Source organism: Nyctibius grandis, chromosome 1, assembly GCF_013368605.1.
Source record: "Nyctibius grandis isolate bNycGra1 chromosome 1, bNycGra1.pri, whole genome shotgun sequence".
Taxonomy (NCBI): domain Eukaryota; kingdom Metazoa; phylum Chordata; class Aves; order Nyctibiiformes; family Nyctibiidae; genus Nyctibius; species Nyctibius grandis.
The window spans coordinates 83383485-83408508 of record NC_090658.1 but is presented as its reverse complement, the minus strand read 5'-3'; the positions used below and the strand labels follow the sequence as shown (position 1 = coordinate 83408508).

The 25024-nt window shown below is 34.0% G+C and overlaps 1 protein-coding gene across 1 annotated transcript in view; it reads left to right on the top strand.

The window, feature by feature from the left end:
- The window catches only part of GRIK2 (glutamate ionotropic receptor kainate type subunit 2), a 442707-nt gene that overhangs the window by 298782 nt on the left and 118901 nt on the right, over nt 1–25024 (top strand). The window contains exon 11 of the mRNA XM_068416353.1: nt 1573–1796. Within this exon, the coding sequence (XP_068272454.1) occupies nt 1573–1796 (224 nt within the window). The remainder of the gene's footprint in view (nt 1–1572; nt 1797–25024) is intronic.

Here is a 25024-nt window from a genome sequence, read left to right as displayed (position 1 = left end):
TTTTTTTGTTTCTCAAACTTCTGCGTGTTGACCTATAACTTTTAATCCAAATTAACTTTAGTTTCTTTACTATTTTCTTTCTGCATCAGCTGAAATATCATCAATAATATGCAATCCATAAAAAGTCAGCTGCTGTGGAATAAAGCCTTGCTGGTCTGATTAATACCTATAAGTACTGAATTCCAATGGAAATGAAGCGTATGTTATGTTTTTGACCAGTAAGCCCTTACCGAATTAAATTAACAGTGCCAACAGTGTTTCACATTGTAACATAGAAGTACTTTACTGGAGTAGATCAAATGATATGATAAATGCTCATAACAACAATAGACTATAGTAGAACTTTGAGGAAGGTGAGACAACAAAAAAAAGCGAAAGTTGAAATGATATAACATTGTGTGGGATTTTGAGTGGTACACAGTATACACAATACCAACAGAGCAAAATAAAATATATAAATGTGTGAATTCATATGATTTTATTGGGAATAAAATGTCTGTATCTTGGTTTAGAACAGGCATTCTGCAAATGGTGTTGTTTGCAGCTATGTTACTTGGAAAACAGTATTTCATGGTAGCTATACCATTTCTGTGATGACATATTTTGTGATGATATTCACATATAGTTTCCAAGGAATTCTTAGTTTACAGCTTGCTAAGTCTTGTACTATATAGCTTCTTACTCTGAACTTCCCTCTTTCATACGTGCACATGTACATGCACGCACACATACACATACATACATGCACAGTAGTCTTTCAAGAGCTGTTGACAGAGATTAAAAAGTAGATGCTGTAGATTCCTTGTCACTATGACTTACGTTAAGTTTTGAACAAAAAATTAGTATAGAACATTTACTAATATCCTGTGAATTATTGCCATAAGTAAAACTAAATGTAAATTTATAAAATATATTCTATTGTATGACTTCATTTTAAATGCTGCAATTGATTAATAGTTATCTACAGGTCTCATAGTGATTTCTACAAACTAGTAAGGACACTTGTACTTTGTTAGAACTTACTCCCTGTAAGAACTACTCCCTGTAGTAACCTTTCAGGTGTAGAACTTCCCATTTTAAAATGTTCTTCATTTTGTACCAATACTTTTATGCTAAAATAAGTAAAACTGCTTCCTGACCCTTTCCCTACACTTGTACAAGCATATTCACATCTGCTTCACAAATATATAACTTCTAAAGAGCACAGTTGAGGAGTGACAAAGACAAGACATATGTTGATATGTACATTTAAAAAAGTTTTAAAAGACGTGATAATGGATGTTCATGTTTTCTGCAAGATGCAACATTTTTATTTGCTTCTATCTCTAGATAGAAAAAGCGCAATAGCGCTTTTATTTTTCTCTAAATGCTGCTACGTCAGTTTAGCAAACGGGAAATAGAATGAATCTGTTTCCTTTCTTATAGGGAGAAGAGAGTTTTAAATTTCAGCCTACCTAGTACAAGAACAAACTTCCTCCATGTAAAGTTTGTGTTTTGCCTAACCTGATTGTCTGCTTCAACCTGTTTCTTCTGACGTATCGCCTGTTTCTCTTTTTGTATTTCTGTTAACAGAAAGCTGACCTTGCAGTTGCACCATTGGCAATTACCTATGTTCGAGAGAAGGTCATCGACTTTTCCAAGCCCTTTATGACTCTTGGAATAAGTATTTTGTACCGCAAGCCCAATGGTACAAACCCGGGCGTCTTCTCCTTCCTGAATCCTCTCTCCCCTGATATCTGGATGTATATTCTGCTGGCTTACTTGGGTGTCAGTTGTGTGCTCTTTGTCATAGCCAGGTAACATGTCAACTTTTGTGATTTTTTTGGCAATTGTTGTCATCTTTTTCTTACTAATAATTGTCAAAAGTCACAAAAATTTTCTTACTTTCATTCTCTCATATTTTAACTTCATGATGTACAGAAGAATAATTAATGATGAGGGTTCTCACTATTAATTTTCTTCACTGTCATACTAAGTCTCCAGTTTGTTATGTCACTAAGTCTTGAGTATGCTAGCTAGCTTTCTCCTTTTATTTACAAATTGAGAGACACTAGAAAGTTTACGAAATGTCTTTTCCCAATTGTGTCGTGTTTAGAAAGACAGGGTTTGACATATTTTATTTTGTTAGCCTTATTTCATTTGATGCCATAGTGCTTAATCTCATATTCAGTACTTAGCTGCCCATGTTAATCCTAGATGTCCATATTGGGCCTCTACCTGTTACAAAACAAGCTACTTTATGTAGATTAGTATTTTAGAGGTAGGGTAACAATATTTATTTTTTAATTGTGTGCTAGGTAAAATCCCTGAGGTACCTTACATAATTTAAAGTCCCAGATTGGAATGTATTTGGAAGCATGTTTAGTTGAGCTTTGAGACTTAAGGAACTCAATACAACAATTGTTAAATTATAAATTGATTTGATATATAGAGCTCATTTTTTATCTGTTTTCTTCAACATAGACAAGCAGGAAAATATCTTATGTCAAAAATTTCCATTACGTTTACCTTTTCCTTGTTAAGTAATTAGGACCTACTCCAGATGCTCAGAGAAATATATTTTTACATGTTGTAACTTTGACTTTTAGTGAGACAGAAAAAGAAATCAGAACAGTTAATCAGCAATTCCCAGGGGTGCAAATGTAACCTCTTTTGCAGATTCCTCCTAGTAGTCACTTTTGAATATCTTTTTAATCAAATACATATAAACTATGTTGGCTTTTATCCCTTTAATAAGATATATTTTTTTTTTTTTCTATAGCAATGATTTTTAGAAGTATATGTTTGACTTGATAATGCAATCTCACTCCAGCCCCAGGATTTCTATGACTTCATTCTGTGGTACACAGTAGAATCTTCATATTTTTCTTTTCCTATTGTGCTGTAGTTGACATCAGCGTTCTCCATCTTTCTTTGATACTATCCACTTCATTTTGGAGAAGCTGTATCTTTCTTCTAAGGGGAGAGGTAATATTTTTAGAAACTCGTTTAAAAGTAATTTAGCAAGATCACCTGTACATAAAGTACATGAGGCATTGAAGTAATATAGATAACACTGAAACATATTTTGTAATGAATAACTTCACTTGTGTGCCTTCTTTAAAAGTCTGCTTTAAGGAGCCAGACTTATGTCGAAAGTTTCTTGAAAGAAGAGTAGATTTCAGTGGACTCTGTAACCAGAGAGTAAACTCATTTCTGAGGTGTTCCTGTCACACATGTACTTATGAAAGCACAGTTGAGAATAAATCACAAATGTTATCTTATGAAGCACCTCACGTAAAACATTTATGTGTATGTCCGAAAGCTTTAACCCTATTGTTATCACTGAAGGACATTTTCAGCATGATGCACAGTGCTTTTGACAGGCAGTTCCCAGTAATGTTAGTAGGAGTTGTATGGCTGAGTTCTTACGTACGCTTTGAAAATGCATCTTGTCATATTTTGTAGGAAATATATGTTTTCTTGAAGCCTTTTTTTTTATTAAGCTATTCACTCACTTGATGTCACTAGCAGAACTGGAAAGAATGTTTATTTTTAAACAGAAGCACCACATAGCTGACAGGTATTGCTGAACTTTTTTTCAGTTGTCTGTATTTGTGACCAGCACCATAAATACCTTATTATCTTCATTATAAAGCAATATGAAATACATTTTATACTGAGCAGAGGAGTTTGGTTTTTTGTAGAGTTGTATAACATATCTTTTTTATGCCTAAGTTTATATAAGCCTTCAGATCTAGAGATTTGCAGTACCTCTTAAAATGCACAATCAATATTGATAACATATTTAGAAATAAAAGATCTTGGATTATGTAAGATAATTTACAGATTTTATTCATAATGCAGAATGACTTAATAGTATGTGATAACATTCTCTAACACTAGTTAATCTAGGGAAACAGGTCTAAGCTAAAAGTGTAATCTCCTGCTGCATAATAAAGAGAGAAAAGAACTTTATTCAAAAGTAAAAGAACCTTTTGTGAATATAATTCACAAATTATATCTGTCATGTAAAGGGAGATACTGCTAACTGAAGTGTGGCAGTGAAGAGGACTTTACAGCGTAGTGCTGACTATGTATTTTCAGAACAGATTATAAATTAGGTATTGCACAGATGATGATATATTTTTCAGTCCTGGTGTCATGAAATTGTTTGACTGTATGCCACTAAATTAATAGGTTCCACCTTGAATGTCTTATTAAGAAGATTTCTATTTCTTAACAAACCTTCCATAATGAACGTTTAACTACCAGTGCTTCGTAATAATTACTATATGTTTCATAATAAGGTGTGTCTATGTTTGGAGCAGTATTTAGTATGTCTTTTATGATATGATGTTTTGTAATTACAGTTCATCAGAGTATTCAGTGTAGAATATTTATTTTTAGATTTAAACCTCCTATTTTTGTGTCAAATGTTTCGTGATTTTACCGTTTTACCATGTCTTCCAAACAGTGTTGGAATGTGAGAGCTCGGTACATTGAAAACGTAAAATACAATTCTGTTGTGGCACTTGGCTTTCACCCATTAGTTAGTGGTATGGTCCTATTTAGGGAAAGATGAAGAAATTAGTAAAATGTTCAAGAATCTTTGAGAGATAATTACTGAAAGGACTTTCATAGAGTAACATATTAGGCATAAATGGGGAAAATGTAATATAGATCTTTATTAGTCTTCTATTTGAAAGAGCATTGGATTTTCCTTCCAATTTGAGAACCAGATACAAAGAGTCAGAATCTTTGCATGCACAGCAAGATAAAAAGCTATGAGAGGGATTTATTTGTTAGCTAGAGGGCTTTTCTATGTAACAGTCCCCCCAAAAATGATGAGTCATCTCTTTATGGGGGCATTATGGATTTTGCATTGTGGATAGGATGAACATATATGTGTTGTACACGATGTTTTCTTTAATTGTCATTCTTTGTGGGGAATTATGGTAGGCTGTGATTTCTCCATATATATGAAAACCTCTTAATCTTCTTTGTTGTGATTGTTGAATCTAAGTAGTTATGGTGGTTAGTCTCCGAAAGTTCCTTTGTTTGTCATACAGGCTGATGACTGATAGATAAACGCAGTCGGCTTGACGCTAAGCTTATTACTTTTCTGTGAACTGAGAAAGTCATATAGATTTTTTTTTCTCTTGTGGCAACAGTAATAGATCTGTTTCTGATGTTAGTTAGTAGTGCCTTTGTGTCACTTCTAGCACTGTCTTTTGTCATCTGATGTCTTGTTTCATTCCAATTCCAGTATCTTCCTTTTTTCCCTCTGCCTTTACTTGTTTCTTTGATTTAGAATATCAGTTAAATTCACAGTTCACATGTGATTAGAAGGAAAACTAAGACTGGAGTAAAGTGCACCAACTCCTTTTTGGAGTTCTGTCAAGTACACAAAATTTTCTGATTGGTATATGAAAAATCTCGACTAGTGGAATTCCTTTTCATTTCTGTCTGTTGGTGCAAACCATTGTTTCTTTTCTACGAAACATGCTGATTTCTTAAAGTGTTTTATACCAACTTCATAGACACATATTGTCCCTTCTTTTCCATAGGTCTGTGTATGTGAAACAGCTGTTCGCTGGTTTTGGTCTCTGCAAAATCTGCTGTGTTGATAACCGGAAGATACTTCCCATTCAGCATAGGCAATATGAAGAAAATCAGTTTCATACTTTTAAAAATGCTAAATATATTTGATTTACATAAGTCTTCCAAATAATGACTTTCAAAATTAATCTTCAGTTGGCTTTCCTCATGATTGTATTATATTTTTTGGAGGCTCTTTTATACGATTTTAAACATTCAGTTTACTGGATTTCAAGTTTTTCCCTGCACATTGAAGTATTTCTCAGTGCAGTAAGGTCTGTTTGCTGTGAACACATCTGTCTGTCATAAAGCAGTTTACCCTTAAGTCACCTATCTTCACAACTTGAAGAGATACACATGCCTTAGCATGATGCCTCAGCTTTATGGATCATCTGTGAAGCAGATGAACTACCCTGGATAAAATGGTCCACTAACAAGCTCTTATGCTTCTTATACTAAGCTATCTGGAGTATCAGTGAATATTGTGTAAATATACATTAAACTGTGCTCACTGCCCTAATCGCTAATATTGAATCATGGGTTATCATTTTAAAGGGCTTGATTCACCTTTGCTTGTACCACATCCTCTATGTTAGGACTTCCTGCTTTTTTCTCCCTTCAGCAGAATTATGATTCTCCTAAGTCAAGGTGTTGTGCTGGTTTCAGCAGTCAAAGCATTTAGTATCAACTATTTTTCCATTTCCTTGTAAGTAGTGACAAAAGTACAATAAACATTGCCTCATCACCAAATTATATTTTTCTCTTACCAGCTGGGATAAAACATAATAAAAGAAGATAAGAGTTTTAAAAATGTCTCCATACATTTATCTTAATCTTTTCTCTGTGAAGAAGTTTAGGAATAGCCTGCTGCTTCAGACTTGAACAGACGCCTGAGCATTATCTCTCTCTGGAGTGCATGCATATCCTTTTACAACTCATCAATCTTCATTTTTATTTCATATTTCTTGATCATCTGATTTCTGTCCTTGAGCTTGTCTGATTGATTTTCAAACTACTCCTTGAAAACTATCTTCATTGAAAGGAATTAATGGCAGAATGAGAGGGAACTACTTTTCCAGCTGCTATGGAACTCTGGTTACGAAATTACTGTGTTGATATTTATTCAAGTAGGAAGTTAGCATATTTGCCCTTTATTCTTAATAAGCATTCTCCCTATGAGAATTTTATCTCCTGAGGCCTCCCTAGAGAACTATCGCATATGTTACCAGATGTTTCTGGGAATGGATTCATCATCCAATAGGGCAATCCAGGTGGTAACCCTGAAATCTGCTTCTCTTACTATCTTACAGCTTTAAAATAGTCTTGCCTCAGTTGTAATGCAAGTGGGGATATCGTCACTTGACTATAAAATACTGTGTAAATAAACAAGGAGAAAGCATGCCAAAAATTACACACTTTCCAAAACTGTTCCGTAACAATTATTTCAAAGTGAGAGGTTTTTATTTCTGTTAAACCAAGCTGTAGCTTAACACCCTTAGTTGATTGCTTCCAAAAGATTCAGTATAGTCTGCTTCTTTTAATGTAATTTTTCCAGTTGAAAAGCAAATCCTTGTTAATGCTAGAGATGATCTTTATTGTGAGCAGAAAGCAACTGTGTTAGCCTCTGGAACACTGGATTTTTTTGTCAAGTGAACGAGGCAGATTACATGACAAGAATTTTTCTCGTGCTTCGATGGCTTTTCTAGCTTTTTATTAACTGATATATTTGTGTAGTTACACTAACAAATCCTAGTATTATATGAGAATGTTCTAAAAAGCTTACTTTCTGAACTAAATTTCCTCTCCTTTATATCAGACCTGGAAAATTTTAATTTTAGATTTCTATCATTTAAACAGAATTTCAATAACTGAGGTTAATATAAAGAAGATACCTTAATTTTATCTTAATTTTTTTCACTCATGAGCAAACTATTAAGCACATGTTTTTCACTTAGTCTATCCTGCTGTATGTTATAACAATGAAACTGTACAGTCATCTTGCCTGGGCAGCAGTCACTGGAAATTTTGTAAGCAAGACTTGCACATGATATTTCAAATATGCTCAGATATTTCTGAGTATCACTTTTCACAAAATGTGGATGACAGCTTTAAATTGATTAAACAGAATGGGAGTTTACTGTGCTTTATGCCATTAATATTACCATAAATATGCATAATCTGTAATAATATTTAAGTTTAATTTTCTGTAGTCAGCACACAGATCTTATGTTCCATCTTTTTTCTGTATCAAAAGAGAGAAATATACTTGAATTATAATGCTTTCTTATGGTAATTATGTAAGTTGTGTAATTATTTTGAGAAGTTATGACACAGATCACAATCAGTGCTATAAAGTCTAAATGTTGTGGAGGAGGATATGTCGCTAAAAGAAGGATATGTATAGCAATGAGCTAAGTAGCAATCTCTCACTTTACATCTTGACACTAAGAAAGACGATTTGATCTCTCTGACCTCCTCCACAAGAGATTTATCTGGGTTTAGTGTCAGTTTATAGAATCTCTAATATTTAAATAAACAACTCAGTATGGACTCCTCATTGTAACTCCTCAGGATTCTCTTGAATCACTTCTTAATGCTCTCAACCTCCTTCAGCTGTTCAAGGCAAGACAAGAGTATCAAGAGATCTCCAAGTCTACATACAAACACAGCATCTACATAATAGCCTATATTAGAATTGTGTTAGAGATTACAGTAAGAGAAAAATTCTTGTCTTTTACTCTTTTTAATATAAATAACCTTGTTAGGTTTTAGGGGCTAAAAATAGTACTCTAAAGCCTTGCTATAATGGTGGTAGATCAGTCTGACATCCCAGATACTACTTACCATACATCAAATGTAAGAAGAAACTACTGCAAGCAAAACAACTGAAATATTTTAACTGAGGATGGCTGAAGAACTCATAACTCACCTGCCTTAACAGTCCAACAGAAGATATATTACCCCCTCATTGGCTAAATCTCTATATGCTCTTCAAAGAAGAAAAATATGCTCACCTCAACACATTTGGTCAATTCTGGATTATTCTGTCAAGAAATTGATTTTTTTTTTGTGTGTGGAGGTCTAACCAAATTTTGTCTTCTGCAGCGTTAGGATGTGTGGGGGGCCTTCTTAGGAAACAAAGCAGTAGGTCTGATGACTTCTGCCATAAGGAAGACACCTTGTAACATGCATCTATTTGTAGCACTTGCTCCATCAGCATGCTTTAATTTAATTCTTCTCACTTTATAGATTAACCTGATCAGAAAACGGATGCTTTTTTTTTTTTTATTTAATGAAGAATATGGTAGTATCTTTATGCTGTATAAAATTGAAGATGCCCTAAAAACTCTTTCCATCCTTTCTGTTATTTTCTTACTCGTTGTTCTGAAAGCCATCACAAGGTTCTTCAATTCATCACTGATTATCCAAGAAAAATATCCAAGGTATTTTGAATGTCTGAACTGAATCTTAACTCTGTTCATCCTTAAGGCATTTAGTGTCTTTTACTACCAGCAATTCAATCTCTTCATCCTCATTTACTTAAGCACCTGCATCCAAAGACAGAAATTAAATTTTAGGTAGCTATAGATAGATTAATATATCCTGTAATGATTGACAGCTCATTCTGTCTGCACTCATTCTGACTTTACTTTTTAAGCCTTGATACATATAGGTGTTATATATTTATAAACACATATTTCCTCTCCGTTTTGATGGAACATTGTAACACAACCTAACACAGAGTCTGAGGTGTATTTATGGAAAATTGTATGAAAACTTACGTTAGAGCTATTTTTCATACCACTATTTCTCATGTTTTCAGTTTCTCATTTACGTGTTACACTATTTCACTGCCTAAATATGTCAGGATCTTGTTGAAGATATCCTTCTGAATCTTAACAGTACCTTATATCTTCGGATCCAAAGGCTGTTCGCTAGAGCTCTTAGAGAGGATTCAGTTGGATAAACCATCTTTACTAGTAAAATCTCCTAAATTTTCATTAGCGAATGATTTCTGAAATAATGGGTTTACTCTCTGGCCTTCTTCCATTTTGAGTTTTGACTGACTAGAAATGTTCTGTTTGATTCGTTCTGTTTCACACAGTTCGTTGCTAGATGCTGCCTGAATGCCATTCACTGTTTATCTAAATCATTATTTCAAACTGCCTGTGACAGTTTAATAATTGCATTTGCATTCCCTCTGTCTCTAGAACAAGCTGGGAGATGCTGGAAGGTATTACACCACATGTACTGCCATTTCTTTTCACACACATGTAATCTCGCTCATATTTGAGTTTACATGCCCAGTTTTCTGTGATTTTTTTGCACACTATATGACCAAGTTAAAAATATCACAGAGTCACAGAATCATCATGGTTGGAAAGGACCTTTAAGATATCAAGTCCAACCATTAACTTAACACTACCAAGTCAACCACTAAACAATATCCCTAAGCACTACATCTACTCATCTTTTAAATACCTCCAGGGATGGTGACTCCACCACTTCCCTGGGCAGCCTGCTCCACTGCTTGATAACACTTTCCGTGAAGAAATGTTTCCTATTATGCAACCTAAACCTCCCCTGGCACAACTTGAGGCTGTTTCCTCTCTTTCTATCGCTTGTTACCTGGGAGAAGAGACTAACACCCTCCTCACTACAACCTCCTTTCAGGTACTTGCAGACAGCAATAAGGTCTCCCCGAGCCTCCTTTTCTCCAGACTAAACAACCCCAGTTCCCTCAGAAGCTCCTCATAAGACTTGTGTTCTAGGTCCTTCACCAGTTTCATTGTCCTTCTTTGGACTCTCTCCAGCACCTTGGTGTCTTTCTTGTAGTGACAGGCCCAAAACTGCACACAGTATTTGAAGTGCAGCCTCACCAGTGCCGAGTACAGGGTGATGATCACTTCCCTAGTCCTGCTGGCCACACTATTTCTGATACACGCCAGGATGCTGATGGCCTTCTTGGCCACCTGGGAACACTGTTGACTCATATTCAGCCAGCCATCGATCACACCCCCAGGTCCTTTTCCAGCAGGGAGCTTTCCAGCCACTCTTCCCCAAGCCTGTAGCAGTGCATGGGGTTGTTGTGCCCCAAGTGCAGGACCTGACACTTAGCCTTGTTGAATCTCATACAGTTGGCCTCAGCCCATCGATCCAGCCTGTCCAGATCCCTCTGCAGAGCCTTCCTACGCTCAAGCAGGTCAACACTCCTGCCCAACTTAGTGTCATCTGCAAACTTACTAAGGGTGCACTCGATCCCCTTGTACAGATCATTGATAAAGATATTAAAGAGAACTTGCCCCAACACTGAGCCCTGGGGAACACCACTTGTGACTGGCTGCCAACTGGATTTAGCTCCACTCACCACCACTCTTTAGGCCTGGCCATCCAGCCAGTTTTTTACCCATCAACGTGTATGCCCTTCCAAGCCATGAGCAGCCAGTTTCTCCAGGAAACTATTTTTTTTTTTCCCAAAAATCGAAATGGAAAGGTTATAGTGATAGGATGGAAAATGGAACATTAGCCATCATGGAAGCAAAGCCAATATAATAAGATGGTTATTAACTTTGTAGAAAATCCTAGCTGCAGTTGTTCAGAGGAAGAACAGTTTCTGTAGATAGTATTTCAGAGTTCTCCTTTGAATTCTTTGATTTCAGGATTACTTGAAGGATAACAAAGCCTGGGTAATGAAAGGATTTTATGTGTTTTACTCTTTTAATTCTCTAAACCAGACCTTGTATTGTTGTGTAATGTTAATATTTATGTGTTTTACTCTTTTATTCTCTAAACCAAACCTTGTATTGTTGTATAATGTTAATAATACAGATACAATCTTAGGCTACTGTAACTGAATAGTCAAGTGTCCAGTTATTTGGAGTGATATAAAATGTCTGTTAGAATATAAGTTTTTTTAAATTTAAGTGTCAATTTCTGACTTCAGAACTGGAAATAATTTAGTTTTTGCAAATTTATCTAAAACCAGATTTCCTAAATTCCTCTGACTCTCAGTCGTCATGATACATTGTATTCTGAAAATATGTAAATAGAGCTAAATTGAAGGAAAAACAAAACAGAAAAAGAAAAACCAAAACCAAAATAAACTTACCAGAACCTTACCACTTCAAAAGATAGAGAATTTCTTTCTTGGAGGAAAAAAATATTAGACTTGGGTCGCGGTTAAACATTATACTTTAAAACAGAAGCATATCTTTAAAAGAAATAAGGAAATAAATAGGGAATATTTCTTGTCTTTAAGTGTTATTTAACATCTGGAGAAACGTAAGATTGTTCTCTACAAGTTCCTGTAGGCAGAAGTATGATAATTATTTATCTCCTGCTTATCTTTCTGTTTTAGCTGTTAGCCAGAAGTTTACCTGGCTTATGCAAGCCTTCAGTCTCTAATTCATTAGAGAGTAGGAGTCATTTAAGCACCAACATGGTTTGACCAGAAATCAGTCTCAAAAAAAGAAGTATGGTAATTGTTTTTGGTGCTGAAACTAAATCATTAGTGTGTCCTCCAAGCATTTCTGTTTTATCTGTGGAAATAACCCTGTGTTAATTCTAATGATGGTGAAATTGCTTTAGTGTAAAGGTAATTACACATTTTCAGACTTAAGAACAAAGGTGAGTGAAGTTCTGTCTTTACCAACAAAGATATCACTCTTACAGGGAAGTAATTATACAATATAGAAAATTTTCAACATCATAGTTAAAAATCCCACATCAGCTAAAGGATATCATTTATTTTATTAGAAAATAATAAACCTTTTAAATATCAAAATGTTCAACATTAGTCACTCTTATAGCACGTCAGGGAGGAGTTTAAATACAAATAATTTTTACTAAATAGGCCTGTTCTGGCACTTTGCTCTCATTATATTGTTTTGTTTTGTTTTGTTTTGTTTTGTTTTGTTTTGTTTTGTTTTGTGTGGCCATTAGACATGTGTGGCCCCTGTACTTGCCAGTTAGGACTTGTCTAAAGACTTTACAACAGATAGCCTCTAGCTGTGAGAACCATGAAGGCAATGTTACTTCACAGGATTGATAGCTTGACAGGATCATTCATATAGTTTCACTAGACTAAAGGTAGCAAACCACACAGAACTACTGCCTCTTTCCATTTCAGTTTCCTTCCTCAACTATGTGGAGCAGGAACGCTGCATGGAAAACCTTTCATGGGGTAAATAGTCAGGTGGCAGATAGCAGAAGAAGGTTTTACAGTTTCTTTCCATTCTTCCAGATCTTTGAAGAAGTTCTTGTCCTTTTCCATGAGAAATAGCTGTAGTTTACACAGAATAGGATGTCTATTTGCTATTAACTTATTTGTTTTGTAGAAGTAGAGATACAGTGTTTCTGTACCAGAGCACCATCACCAGTGATATAAGACAGTTTTCAGCTAACAGGTACTACAGCAATTAGTTCATGTTCCGGAGCAATTTTCTTGGTAGATATTTTGGAGTGAAAATTAGAAAGGTTTATAGTGTGATGCAGGTTCAGAGAAATTCCTGTGAAAGAATTCCACAGCTTAGAAAATTCTCTGGTTTTGTGGCTGACACAATGTAACCAATGAGCCCTGTCCAGAAGAAAAATGGAAGCAGTTAGCAGAATTTTGTACATTGCACTGCTTTGCTGTGCTCACAGAGCATGGCAAAGTTAATGCCAAGTTGCAAAAATATCTGAAAAAGGCTTTTAATTAGTCATATTTATCCTCCACACACTTCTCTCTTTTACTTTCTCTCTCTTGCTCTCCCTTTCTTCTAAACAGGCATATTAGAGGAGAGTAAGTAGTTAATCATGTCAAAATTCTGGTCAGCGTGCCCTTCATTTACTGGAATGAAAGGAATTTTCACCTTGCTTCAAATGTAACTGTAATTAGATAAAGTTACTAAGTAGTGGCTAGCAGAGGCTCCTCATATCTTTCTGTTCTGCTGCTGCTAGATTCCCATTTCTGCCTCCAGCTTAAATGTCGACAGGGATTGTTAGTGTTCGTAACACCCTTCTCATCCTGACTTTCATACTATATAGTCTTTTGTGTCTGTGCAAAAGCAAATGTCAAAACCAAGGAAGATGACGGTGTCACATCTCTATGCACGAATGTAAATGACTCAACAGGTGAAGGCAGTGGAGATTTCTGTGTGGTATGGAAAGCTTAATTGGGCTTTCTTGTAGCACAGGACAGCTTTCAGAGAGCATTGCCAAGCGGGGTCATGTCTTGTTGTTACATAACAAATACCAAATTCTTTCTTTAAAAAGTTCACAGTTCAGAAGGAGTAGTTTAATAGTTTAAATAGTTAAATAGGATGAAAATTTCTATGAGGTGTGAAGAAAATGAAGTGAAAAATGAATATATTTCTTAAGTAGTCAGGTTCAGCAGTCATAGTTCATTAGCTGCCTAGGCAGGGCCACATTTCAGTTTACTGTCTACATTACAAAGCAAGTGAATTTTTAGGAGAATTTTGAAAGACAGGTATTGATTTTGGTCTTGAGGCTTTTCTCACCTGAAGTCTGGATGAGATTCAAATGGCACTGGTGAAATAACTGCACAGGTTAACCTATAGTAATGACATTAAAAACTTCCAAGTTTGTGTTTCTCTTGGGGAAGAGCAGTGGATATGAATAACAAATAAAGAAGAAAATCTTAACAGTTACATTTCAGATTAATTTGTGTGGAAAGGGTGTGTTTGTAAGTGTTGAAACTTGATGGAAAGCAGTGCTGATACATGGGAGAGGAGCATGTACTAACTGCCTTTACAGAAATGTACAATTTGCCCATACGTCCTGTATCACATATACCAGATCCTTAAAGATATCTTGAATATGTTGGGAAATTTGAAAATTCTGAGACATTGGTGTTTGGGCAGCTGAATCTCTCTCACGTTGCTTAAGTCACAAACATTTGTTTCGGCAATATGATCAGAGAAAAGATAATAGATAAGATACAGGTAGGCCATGTGGTACTAGAAGCAGTACATTAGAGTCAAATGACAGGGTTAAATACAAAATGAAGTCAAGTTAGTGGTCCTCAGTAATGAAAAAGTTAGTGCAATTGTCCTTCCTCTAGAAAAAAATAGAGAAAGGAGTATCCATAGTCTGTTTCTGTAGAAAATAATGAGTTACTGCATATGTCCAGAAGCAGTTTGATCTAGTCCCTACATTGTTGAAATACTACTAGAATCACAATTTCTTGGAAACATAATTTGGAAAAAATCCTGAGCTGAGGCAAGACCTAATATACTCAGTACCCTGAGAAGGTTTTATCAGATTGGAGAGGTGGAGGGCTGAATTCCAGGTCATTGATAGTGCTATGAAGGAGGCACATGGATGGCAAGCATGTGCGGATGGGAGTTCCTGACTGTCAGTGCTATCAACGAAAGAAGTACTAGTATCTCGTTAGTATCCAGCTGATTGTTTTATAGGTAGTTCATATCCAGGCTTGAGTTTTTTTTGTTTGAAGGTGAGAGAAAGGTTTCTAGGTTACAGAAGTAAAAAAAAAAAAAAGCTTCAAGTATTTATCCACCATCAGGATGTGGAGCTGCAATTCAGCAGAGTCCCTATGCTCACAGAGACCTCGAGGTATTCAAGTAGATTCTTGTAGTTCAGATGAAGTTACTTGCAATCTTAAAATGAGTCATGCATTTGAATTTCTTTGAACATGGTCTTTTCTGAAGAATGCCTGTGTGCAGTAAATTAAATATTTGTACAATTATTGGTACAGTTGAGAATTGCAATGGAATAATCAGAAAGGATGAAACATTTTGTAATCAAATATCAACCTGAATAAGACAATAAATTATTGTCCTATCATGTTCCTGTAGAAGTCAACATGATTTTGATTGTAGGACAGTGGATCCCAAAGACTATCTATATACTTTTCAAGGGCTAAGGTCCAGGGTTTGCTTTCTGGCCCAGAGGACAAATGACATGCGGTGGCCTATGTTTTGTATGGCTAAATGCTCCACCATCCCAGTTATCCCACAAACAGTGCTTACCAGCATGTGCTGTCTCTCTGAACTACACCTGGGCATTATCTGAGTGCATCATAGACCAAAACTGTGAACACAAATGTGCTAACACGTAAAATGTATTGATGATTGCATGGCATTACTGAAACCGGAGTCCTTCCCTTCACTTACTGATATAGCTGTAACCACAGAAGCTCATAGAATTATTTGGATTCCTATTTATAGTAAATTTTTGACAAAACTTTAATCAAGTACTTTAAATACAGAATAATTTCTTTTCCAAAATATAAAAAAAGTCATAAACAATTAATTTATGACTAGTTAAAAAAAACAGCTTAGTTTTTGGGTGAATTTTGGTAAACCTGTATCAAGGTCACAAATCTGAAAGCTATTCTATTCCTTAAAAAGGCCATTAGGAGTCACAGGCCAGCAAAAGACAACTTTATGTGCCTTATAAATCCAACTATGGATTTTCTTTTAAGTCACTGTATCTATTTATTCACTTATTTTACATCAGATCGAAGATCTCAGTTCATCAAGCTTTACCAAGCTATCTTAAATTTTAAGCATGTGATTGCCTTGTTTATATTGATGAGAATAGTAACATTTCCAAAATAATATATATAAAAACCACGTTGAATTGCATAGAGGTTCTCACATAGTCTTGTATTTACTCAGGAAAAAATTTACTTGGTGAAGAATTTCATTCGACATCTCTGGATTTTGGTGATGTCCTTAATGTACAGATGGTAAAAAAGAAAAGGATTTGATTCATATTTTGAAAAAAAACCCCACAGAACAACAGCTCTCCAGGTCTTTATTTCTAATGACAAAACTTTTGCTTTTTAGTAACAAAGTACCATTTAAATACAAAAAATACTCACTATAAATAAATGCTCCAAAATAATCCACATGACCCCATATTACTACAATTTTTTTTAGTGGTTTTATTTAAAGGAAATTCTATTTTGACAATTTTAAATACTTAAAGAAACATTATGTTGTTCTTGGAAATATTTTAATGGTTTATTCTGTATGTAAAAATCACATCCAATGATATTCTATTAGGTAGTGGCTTTAGTCTAATAATTTTTTTATTCCGGTCATCCTGATGGGTGACATTTAATGTACTGTGAAGGGCAACAATGAATTATTATGCACTGTAAACTCATTTGCTGTGATGCTCAATGTTAAAGTAATCTGCTGTCAAGAAGGCTGTTGCACTACTGAATAAGAATGCCAAATTTGTTGTACAACCTTAGAATGAGCTCACCCCAACTTTTTTTTTTTCATATATTTTTGCATTGCAAAATATGATTTCATGCTTCACTATGTGCCTTTAAGAGGTCCTCTGCAGTACTCTATATCTTCCCTCAAACTTGTGACAAACTCTTGAATGTATTGAGGAAGTCAAATAAGTGCTTCACTTTTAAAAGAGGGAACATTTGAATTTCGCATGTACCCTTCTTACTTATACATTTTATTCTTTTCAAAGAGAAATACTGATTAACTTATTACTTTATGTAACTAATACAGAAGTATCACTGTTGTATATTATATGTATCTAGATATAAAACAACCATTGTAAAAAACTTGTTTAGGCCAAGATAGTAGGATCTTCAAATCAGTAGCGCATATGTGTCCCTTACTATTGCAAGTGTGCCAGTCATTCAGCTCTAAACGTTTAACAGTATAACAGTATAAACAGTATATACAGTATAAACAGTATAAGCAACCTTGCAAGGGCCAATACAATGTTACACAGTGTTGCATTAAACTATGCCAAAGACTCGCTGACCCCTTTTTCTAATATATATTTAGGGGTATAGACAAATATAGGATATGATATCATAATGTTTAAGACTTAAAAGTAATCTTACAGATACAGTGGTTGGCATGTGTTTTTATTTAAAAAAACAATTAAATGACAAACGAACAAAATGCCTGTGCAGCTCCTATCTTCTACATAGGATGTTGAGACTGACTAAATGTAATCTTTGAAGATGTGTCAGCTTGAAAAGTATTTTGACAAACTCATTTCTGAGAACTCAACCCACTCTTGCCCAAATTTATTTCAGTTTAGGAACACTAAAAAACCTGGTTAAGTACATGACAGTAATAGTACAGGGGTTTTTAGGTTATAGACCATCAGAAATACACGCACTAATATTCACCAAAATGAGATGAACCATATGGAACAGTAAAGTTTACAAATTTTTGTTATTTCTTATGTAAAATAGATGTTTTTTTTTCCTGAAGCATGAGTGTCTCCTATTTTTTTTTACAATGTGGAGCATGGGGTAAATATCCACATGTATTATTTCAAACTGTTGAACTAAGATATTGCTATAATTTTTCTACTGCACACTGTGCATATTCTTTGAATATTCTTATATCAGCAGACACAGATTTGCTGATTTTCTTTGATAGTAACTTCTGAGTTCCAGATCAAGACTTCAGTTTCTAGGATTTATTAAAACCTTCTTGAAGGTATGTTTTGGGGCATATATAAGAGAATCCATGCTAAAATTACTCTTCAGGAGATGTGACAGTCTACCTATAGGAGCAGATCAATGAATATAGTAGGAAGGAGGCAAGTTATTTTATATATTCATTTATATGTTAAGTTTGGAAAATTGTTTTGTTTTTCTTATCATGTTAAGGTTACTTAATAAGTCATTCTTAATTCAAGAAAAATTTAAATAAAATGGAGATAATAGATGTTTCTCTGGGCAGACATAAACAATGCGTTTTGCAATATTTTTTTGATATTAAAACAATTTAGAAAGTGGGAAATAATAGACACATTTTATATTTTAGAAATTAGAGTAGTGTATCATGTTTTCAGCACGTCCAAGTGTTTGACAGTTATTCATAGACATGGCATTTTTTAAAGATAAAACTCTTTATAATACACAGTAATGTTATATTTTTGTTGTCACATGACAGTAAGATAATTACTGTACTTCAAATGTTTGCAATTTTATTACAATAAAAATCCAACTATTTCTTAGTTTGGGCCAAAATAATGCAAGTTTTACTGTATTTTAAAAAAAACCTTTTTAAAACAGTAGAACTGTTCAGAATAGAGTACATGACCACACAACGAGAAATGATGAAATTATAAGCAAGAGAGAATTATGTGGAGAAGATAAATCATAGTTTCCTATTTACCCTTTTTCAGAATGCAGAAAAGGAAGAAATGTTAAATCAAATTGAAAGTAACAAATTTAAAACAGAAAAGAGAATTTAATTCATTTTTTTGTAAATTAATAATTAACCTCTGGAACTTGTCTCAGACTAAAATAAAAAATGAGTGCTTTGTAATAAAGCCATAATGATTAGAAATGCAAGTGCGTCTGAGGTTATGTAACTGAGGTAATGTATCTGAATAAAGCAACTGGTGGAATTTATAAAGAAGCTTTCCCTGTAGTGTGTGGGCAATTTTCAATTTTGTTGTAGTTTTCAACTTTCAGTTTTTTTGCAGCTTCATATGAAATGCTAGTATTAATACTAGTCAGAAACAAAATATGTTTTTGAAGAAACTTTCGTTATCTTTTTTCCCTAGTCCAGAGAGCAGTAGAGTTGAGAAAAAAAATAGTAATTCATCGGTGTGGAAAATAGCAGGCATCATGAATTTCTCCTGTTAGTATTTACTATGCTCCATTAAAAATATCATTCCTACTGATTATGACAATTTTAGTGAAATAATAAATCTACCTCTGTGCTGTGTAATGTCACTTTATTTCATGTTCAGTGCATTTCATTAACTTGTTTACACTGTTTGTTGTGTAAATTCTTTGTGCATCAGATAAATCCACAGTTTAATTCATAGATTTGGGAAATATTACTGCAGACTGTAGTGTCCACCAAAGATAATGGAAAATATTTCCATCAGCTTCTGTAGACATTAGCTAAGGTCCATTTGAACACATAAACCAGCAAAGATAACATGGAATGCAGCTAAGTAGAAGAAAATGATAATTCAATGGGGTGAACACATATAGGGTAAAATGTTCTCATGAGTTTATTGAGTTAGTATTTGAAGCAATGGTGAAAAATATGGCCTTGAATTTGGGCCTTTATGAATGTTACCGGCATCATGACCATTATGAAACAAAAGCTGCAACTGTCATCTAAGTTGGTTCAGAATATGCACCTGAATATTTATTTTATTGTAGTAAGTGACAATTAGGTAAGTTTTTCCCTACTTCCCTGTTAATAATTCCTGGTTTGCCATTTATGTCTAGCAGTTCAATTAGGTTAAATAGCATGTATTGCGACTGAAACTGTTGTTGATTAAAATAATTTATAAATCATGACAGACAGAGTGGTAAACAGGTAGACTTTCACTCTTGTGAAACAGAAATTTCAATAAATATAATATTTTTGTTCAGACATTTGTCAGTTGAAGACATCAATGTAAAAAAAAAGAAAATTAAAACCAAAATTTGATTCTTAATGATGTGCAGGTAACTTTCAATCTAGGTAAAGTTTTTTTTTTTTCCAGACATATTGAATAACTGATGATGTTTGAGCAGTTTTATTTATAAAATAAATGTCACCTTTTGTATTTTTAAAGTCCAAAGATCAGAAAAACTTTATGCACAGGTATCTTTGAAAGTGTTTCTACCTGTTTACTGTGCTGTCATTATTAAAAACCATACAAACAAAAATTATTCTTTTATTTATTGTATGTAATTTTGACATTAAGTTTTAAAAAGGCACAAAAATGAACATAAAATAATTGGTGCACATAGCTAATCATAAAAGTTAATGTGGTAGTATATATTTGATATGATAACTAGTAATTTTGTGTAAATTAAGCATATATTTACCTATATATTACCTTTGACTATGTAGATTCAGTAAAAATTAGTGACTATAAATTTGAAATATTGCTAGGAGCAATCCAGATATGTATTTGCTATGTCTCATGCAGTCTTACATTGTACTAAATGGTGACATAAAAGCAAATATGTTTAGTTAAATTGTTAGTGACATCCTTTCCTTTGATTAAGAATACTTCATAAACTCAAAATGTGGCTTAGTTGTTTGATGCTTACAATAATGCTTCTTGCATTTTCACCCAATTAATCCAAGAAAATATATTGGAACATTCAGTTCTTTGCTTTTTTTTTTTTAATTTTTTGGTTCAGTTGATTAAAATTCAAACATCTTTTTTTCAGGTCAAAAAAAGATCAGTACAATAGTTTAACCACTGTTTTTTGTTTTTGTTTTAAAGTACATCAAGAAAAGAGAGTTTGTGGTCAGGTGAAAATATTTTTGCTGAATTGCCTAATGTGTTATGACTGCTCCATTTACAGAAAAAAAATACTGTTCTTTTGCATGAATTTTTTCCTGCTTCATTCTCAAATTTAAAGCCACTCTGCCATCAAGGATGTATGTGTAAGAACTTGCTTTATAGCAGGGCAAAATTATTAATTCATAATGTAAAGCAATTTGAACTTGGATGGATGAATTGTAGTGTTATATCCAAGTGAGCTACAGTAAGATTTGGGTCCATTCTGTCAGTCCTTAATCAAAGAAGCATGGATAAAGTAGTGGTAGTTTCTCCTTAGTTAATGTTTTTATTCTCTATTTGTTGCTTAATGAAAGTTTGGGGTTTTTTTTGGAAGGATAACCAAAATGAATTACATGTGTATTTCTGCAGGAGAATATGGTTTGAAGATTATTACAGTTGAACTTGGTTGAAAGTGCAGTGTGTTGAACGTACATTACATAAGTTTGTTCAGGAAGGTCTGCTCTTAAGTAATGTATCCAAACTAGAACAGCAATTTTCTAACTTTTGGTCTTTTTCTTTAAAATTCTGAAGCAGGGATATTTTGCATTTGAAAATGAATTAGAAAGAAATAGAATCAATCTCCTTAGCCTTTATATCTTCCTTACTGTCTGTTTTCTTTTTTTGTGGCTAATATATGCTTAAAACTAAAAGTCAGGTTGAATCTTTTGAGAAATATTTGTGACAATATAGCAATCTTTTACATAATTCTGAATAGTTCTTCCTTGTTTGTAGTGAAAAGAAAGGTTTTTTTGTTAAGTTTTAAAGTCTAGATTCAAATTAAAAAATTTTAAACAAGTATTTGAAAACACTTATTTCTCTAGTTGCCAGCTACCTCTTGTTTGATTGTAAAATATAAAAAAAATATTTCTGTTTCATGTAGGTAGATGATAATTGCTCAAAGTTGAACAGAATAGGCAGTTTTTCTTGAGCTGCTTCATTTTACTCATGTTATCAGCTATAGATAAAGGAAAAGAGAAATCTTGCATTGCCTGAGACTGAGGAATTTTATAGCTGAATTAGTGTTGATACGATTAAGCAGGATTCTTAAGAGCATGAACTAGAAGTGATTTTTTTGCTTCAGTTTTCTCAAGAGATCTAGCGATCATGCATTACTGATATTGTTTGTTGCTTGACTTAATAACAGTATTAATTGTGGCCCTTTTCACTTTCTTTCTGCTTCTCAAAAATAGAAAGAATCATTGCCATTTGTAGTAGCTTTAGATTAGATCACCCCAGTTGAATAAACATAGCTGTGCCAGAACAAATCTACCGAGTGTGTTCTCAGCTTAACTAGGAGTGGCTACATGAACTGCATTGCAATCTTACTATTTTTTTTTTTCATTGTGAACAAAACTACTAGTAAAATGCGGGCAAGATGAGTTTGGCATGATGACATCATCATTGCTAATTATTTCTTCAACTTCTGTAGTTGAATTGAATTGAAGAAAACAATGCCAACAATTCCCATAGTATAAAACCAGAACATTCAGAATGCATACATATGCAATCCTTGCCTCTTCCACATTTGTATTAATTGTAATTGAAATTCTTACTCAGGTACAATTGAGCCACCCAGAGAGAAGCTAGAGCAATAATTACTATGCTCCAGTGCGTTCCTGCTGGTGTTTCCTTTCTCCTTCAATGGTGTTGACATTAGTTCTGCAGTCTGTTGTTGGCTGCAGTAACAATCCATAACAAAGTACATCCAGCAGGAATATTCTTCCTGGAGCCTAAGCTGCGTCAATAGCAAAAAACTTCTCTTAAGGAAACTATAGGTACCCAGACAATACAGAGAATCTTCTCTGAAAACAAAAAACCAAGCAAACACAGCTCCCCCTCCAAAAATTATCCATTTCCCATTGCAAGAAGGAGGTATTCCTATGCTATTTTTTTTTATGGGACACTTCCATGATGCAGATATTATTCTGCTGGCTTTGTTCCATGAGTGATTTTTATATTAGGTTTTCTTGTCTGTATTTTTTAGTAGTATCTTTTTAATTTTTGTGAGTAACAGTATTATGTATGGGTCAGTTTGACAGTACTAGTTGTTAAACTTACTTATATACTAAAGAAATCTGTATATAATATTTAAACAATTACCTACTCATGTGGAATATATAATCAGTAAATGCACTACTTTTCCTTAGGAGAATGGGTGACCTTAACACGACCATCATACCAAAGGGCTTAAAACTGAACCTAAGATTTTGTTAGAAATGTTCAGTGAAAGGCAGACCACAGTTCTCCACTTACACAGCTCTCATTTGTTTTTCTTCAGCAAGTGGACAGGTGGTGATTTTTAATGCCTCATCTTTGTATAATCCTGTGATAATTGCATCCATTTAGTCTACCATGTAAAGCATCGATGCACTTTAATCTTTTGTTTACAGCTACAAAGCACTTCTCATGCTTTCCTGTTGAATGCTAATAGAGATCTCAGTTTTTAGCCTATTCAGAATAAAATAAGCAGTTAAGTAAGAGCTTTGAAAATTATATCCTCACTAAACTATTTAATAAATTGCTCAAGTGTCATTTTTACACATAATTCTGAGAGATTGCTTCCAAATGGTTAATTTCTCAAGAGGGGCATTTATGAATACGCATTCATTAAAGTGATAGAGTATGAATTTGAGTGCATTTCTGCATTTTGCCATTGTTTCATAGCTTACATTGCCATCAACTGAAAAATACGTCAAACCTGTATAATGCTGTTCCCCAAAACCTTTACAAAGCAATTCATCAGGATTCTGTATCTCTTAACTGATAGCAGTGTAAGGCAGAATCTGACAGATATAAACAGGTGACATTTTTGTCTAATATACTTCCAGGAAATATATATACTTATGAGAAGATATGATTAAGCTAACTTGCCAGAGGACATGAAAAAAATCTTCAAGGAATCATAGAAAAATGCAAATTGTTCAAAAGGATATACTGTGCAGCAGAACTCAAACACTGCTTAATCTGCCTAGGATTAATCTGAACACTATGATATGCTCAGATTTATACCAGATGTGAAGATATAATCTACACAAATTTCAGAAATTTACAAGCCAGTTTTCCAGATGCACTGCATTGCTTTTCTTCATTCTTTCCCCAGAAATACACATTATGAAATCATATCTTAGTTATAACATCAACAGCAATAACAATAATTAAATACTTTTCATAGCTAAAAAAAGTCTTCAGAAGAGTAATACTCTTTCTTTCATAAACAAATCCATCCTTTATATTTGTGTTTTTCAGTAAGTTTATCCCAACTGATTCCTTCCATTTACTGAGTGGGACTGTGTCATCTTCTGTCACATTAGAAATCTCCTAGCAAGTAGGAGCAGACTCTTTCTTACACATAGCCTAGACTACATAATGGACAAAACACATAAGTTAAGTGTACTGTTCTGTGTAGTTCCCGTTCTTTTGATGGTCTTATCATGAAGGATAGTTTAACTTCCATTTAGATAGAAGAGCACCCTTTTTGACCAGCGTTATTTTCTTTATTTCATAACATTTAAAGATTAGACAAAGGGAAATAATTCTAACAACCAAAAAATAAAAATAAGGAGCAGATCTCCAATGAGTAAGAGACAGATCTTTCCCCATGACTTTTTAAGTTATTTACAGACAGTACTACAGACTGAAGAAAGGCAGGGAAGTTCTGATGCAGCTGATAGAATCCCAGCAGGCGATTCAACCTGCTCCTAGCTCATTTTCTTATTTTTGATAGTTAAACCTAGCGCACCAGTAAGCTGCCTAACAATAGTAAGTGGCCTTCCTCTTGCCACTTTTCAGTTGCACTCCAGGCAAGGGATAAAGAACAAAGAAACAAACAATAAGAGATCAGACTCTTGCTTGCCTGAGTTAGCAGTGTGATGTGAAATAGAAATAAAAAGGATGAATTAACAAGAGGAATGGTATTTTGGAAGATGCTTTGCATTTGCATTCAAATATGTAAAATAATATTAAATATTAAAAAATCCTATTGTTGTCAGATATGGGCCAAAATTGAATACTTAAATGTCTAGAAAAGTAGTCTTCTACTCTGCTGTACTCCCAAAGAAAATAATTTTGATATTTTCTAGATATCCAAAATTCTGGATATTCGTATATTGCTAGGATTTAACTTTGCATTTTGATCAGTTTTCATAGTACACATAGAACCGAGGTATACAGTTTG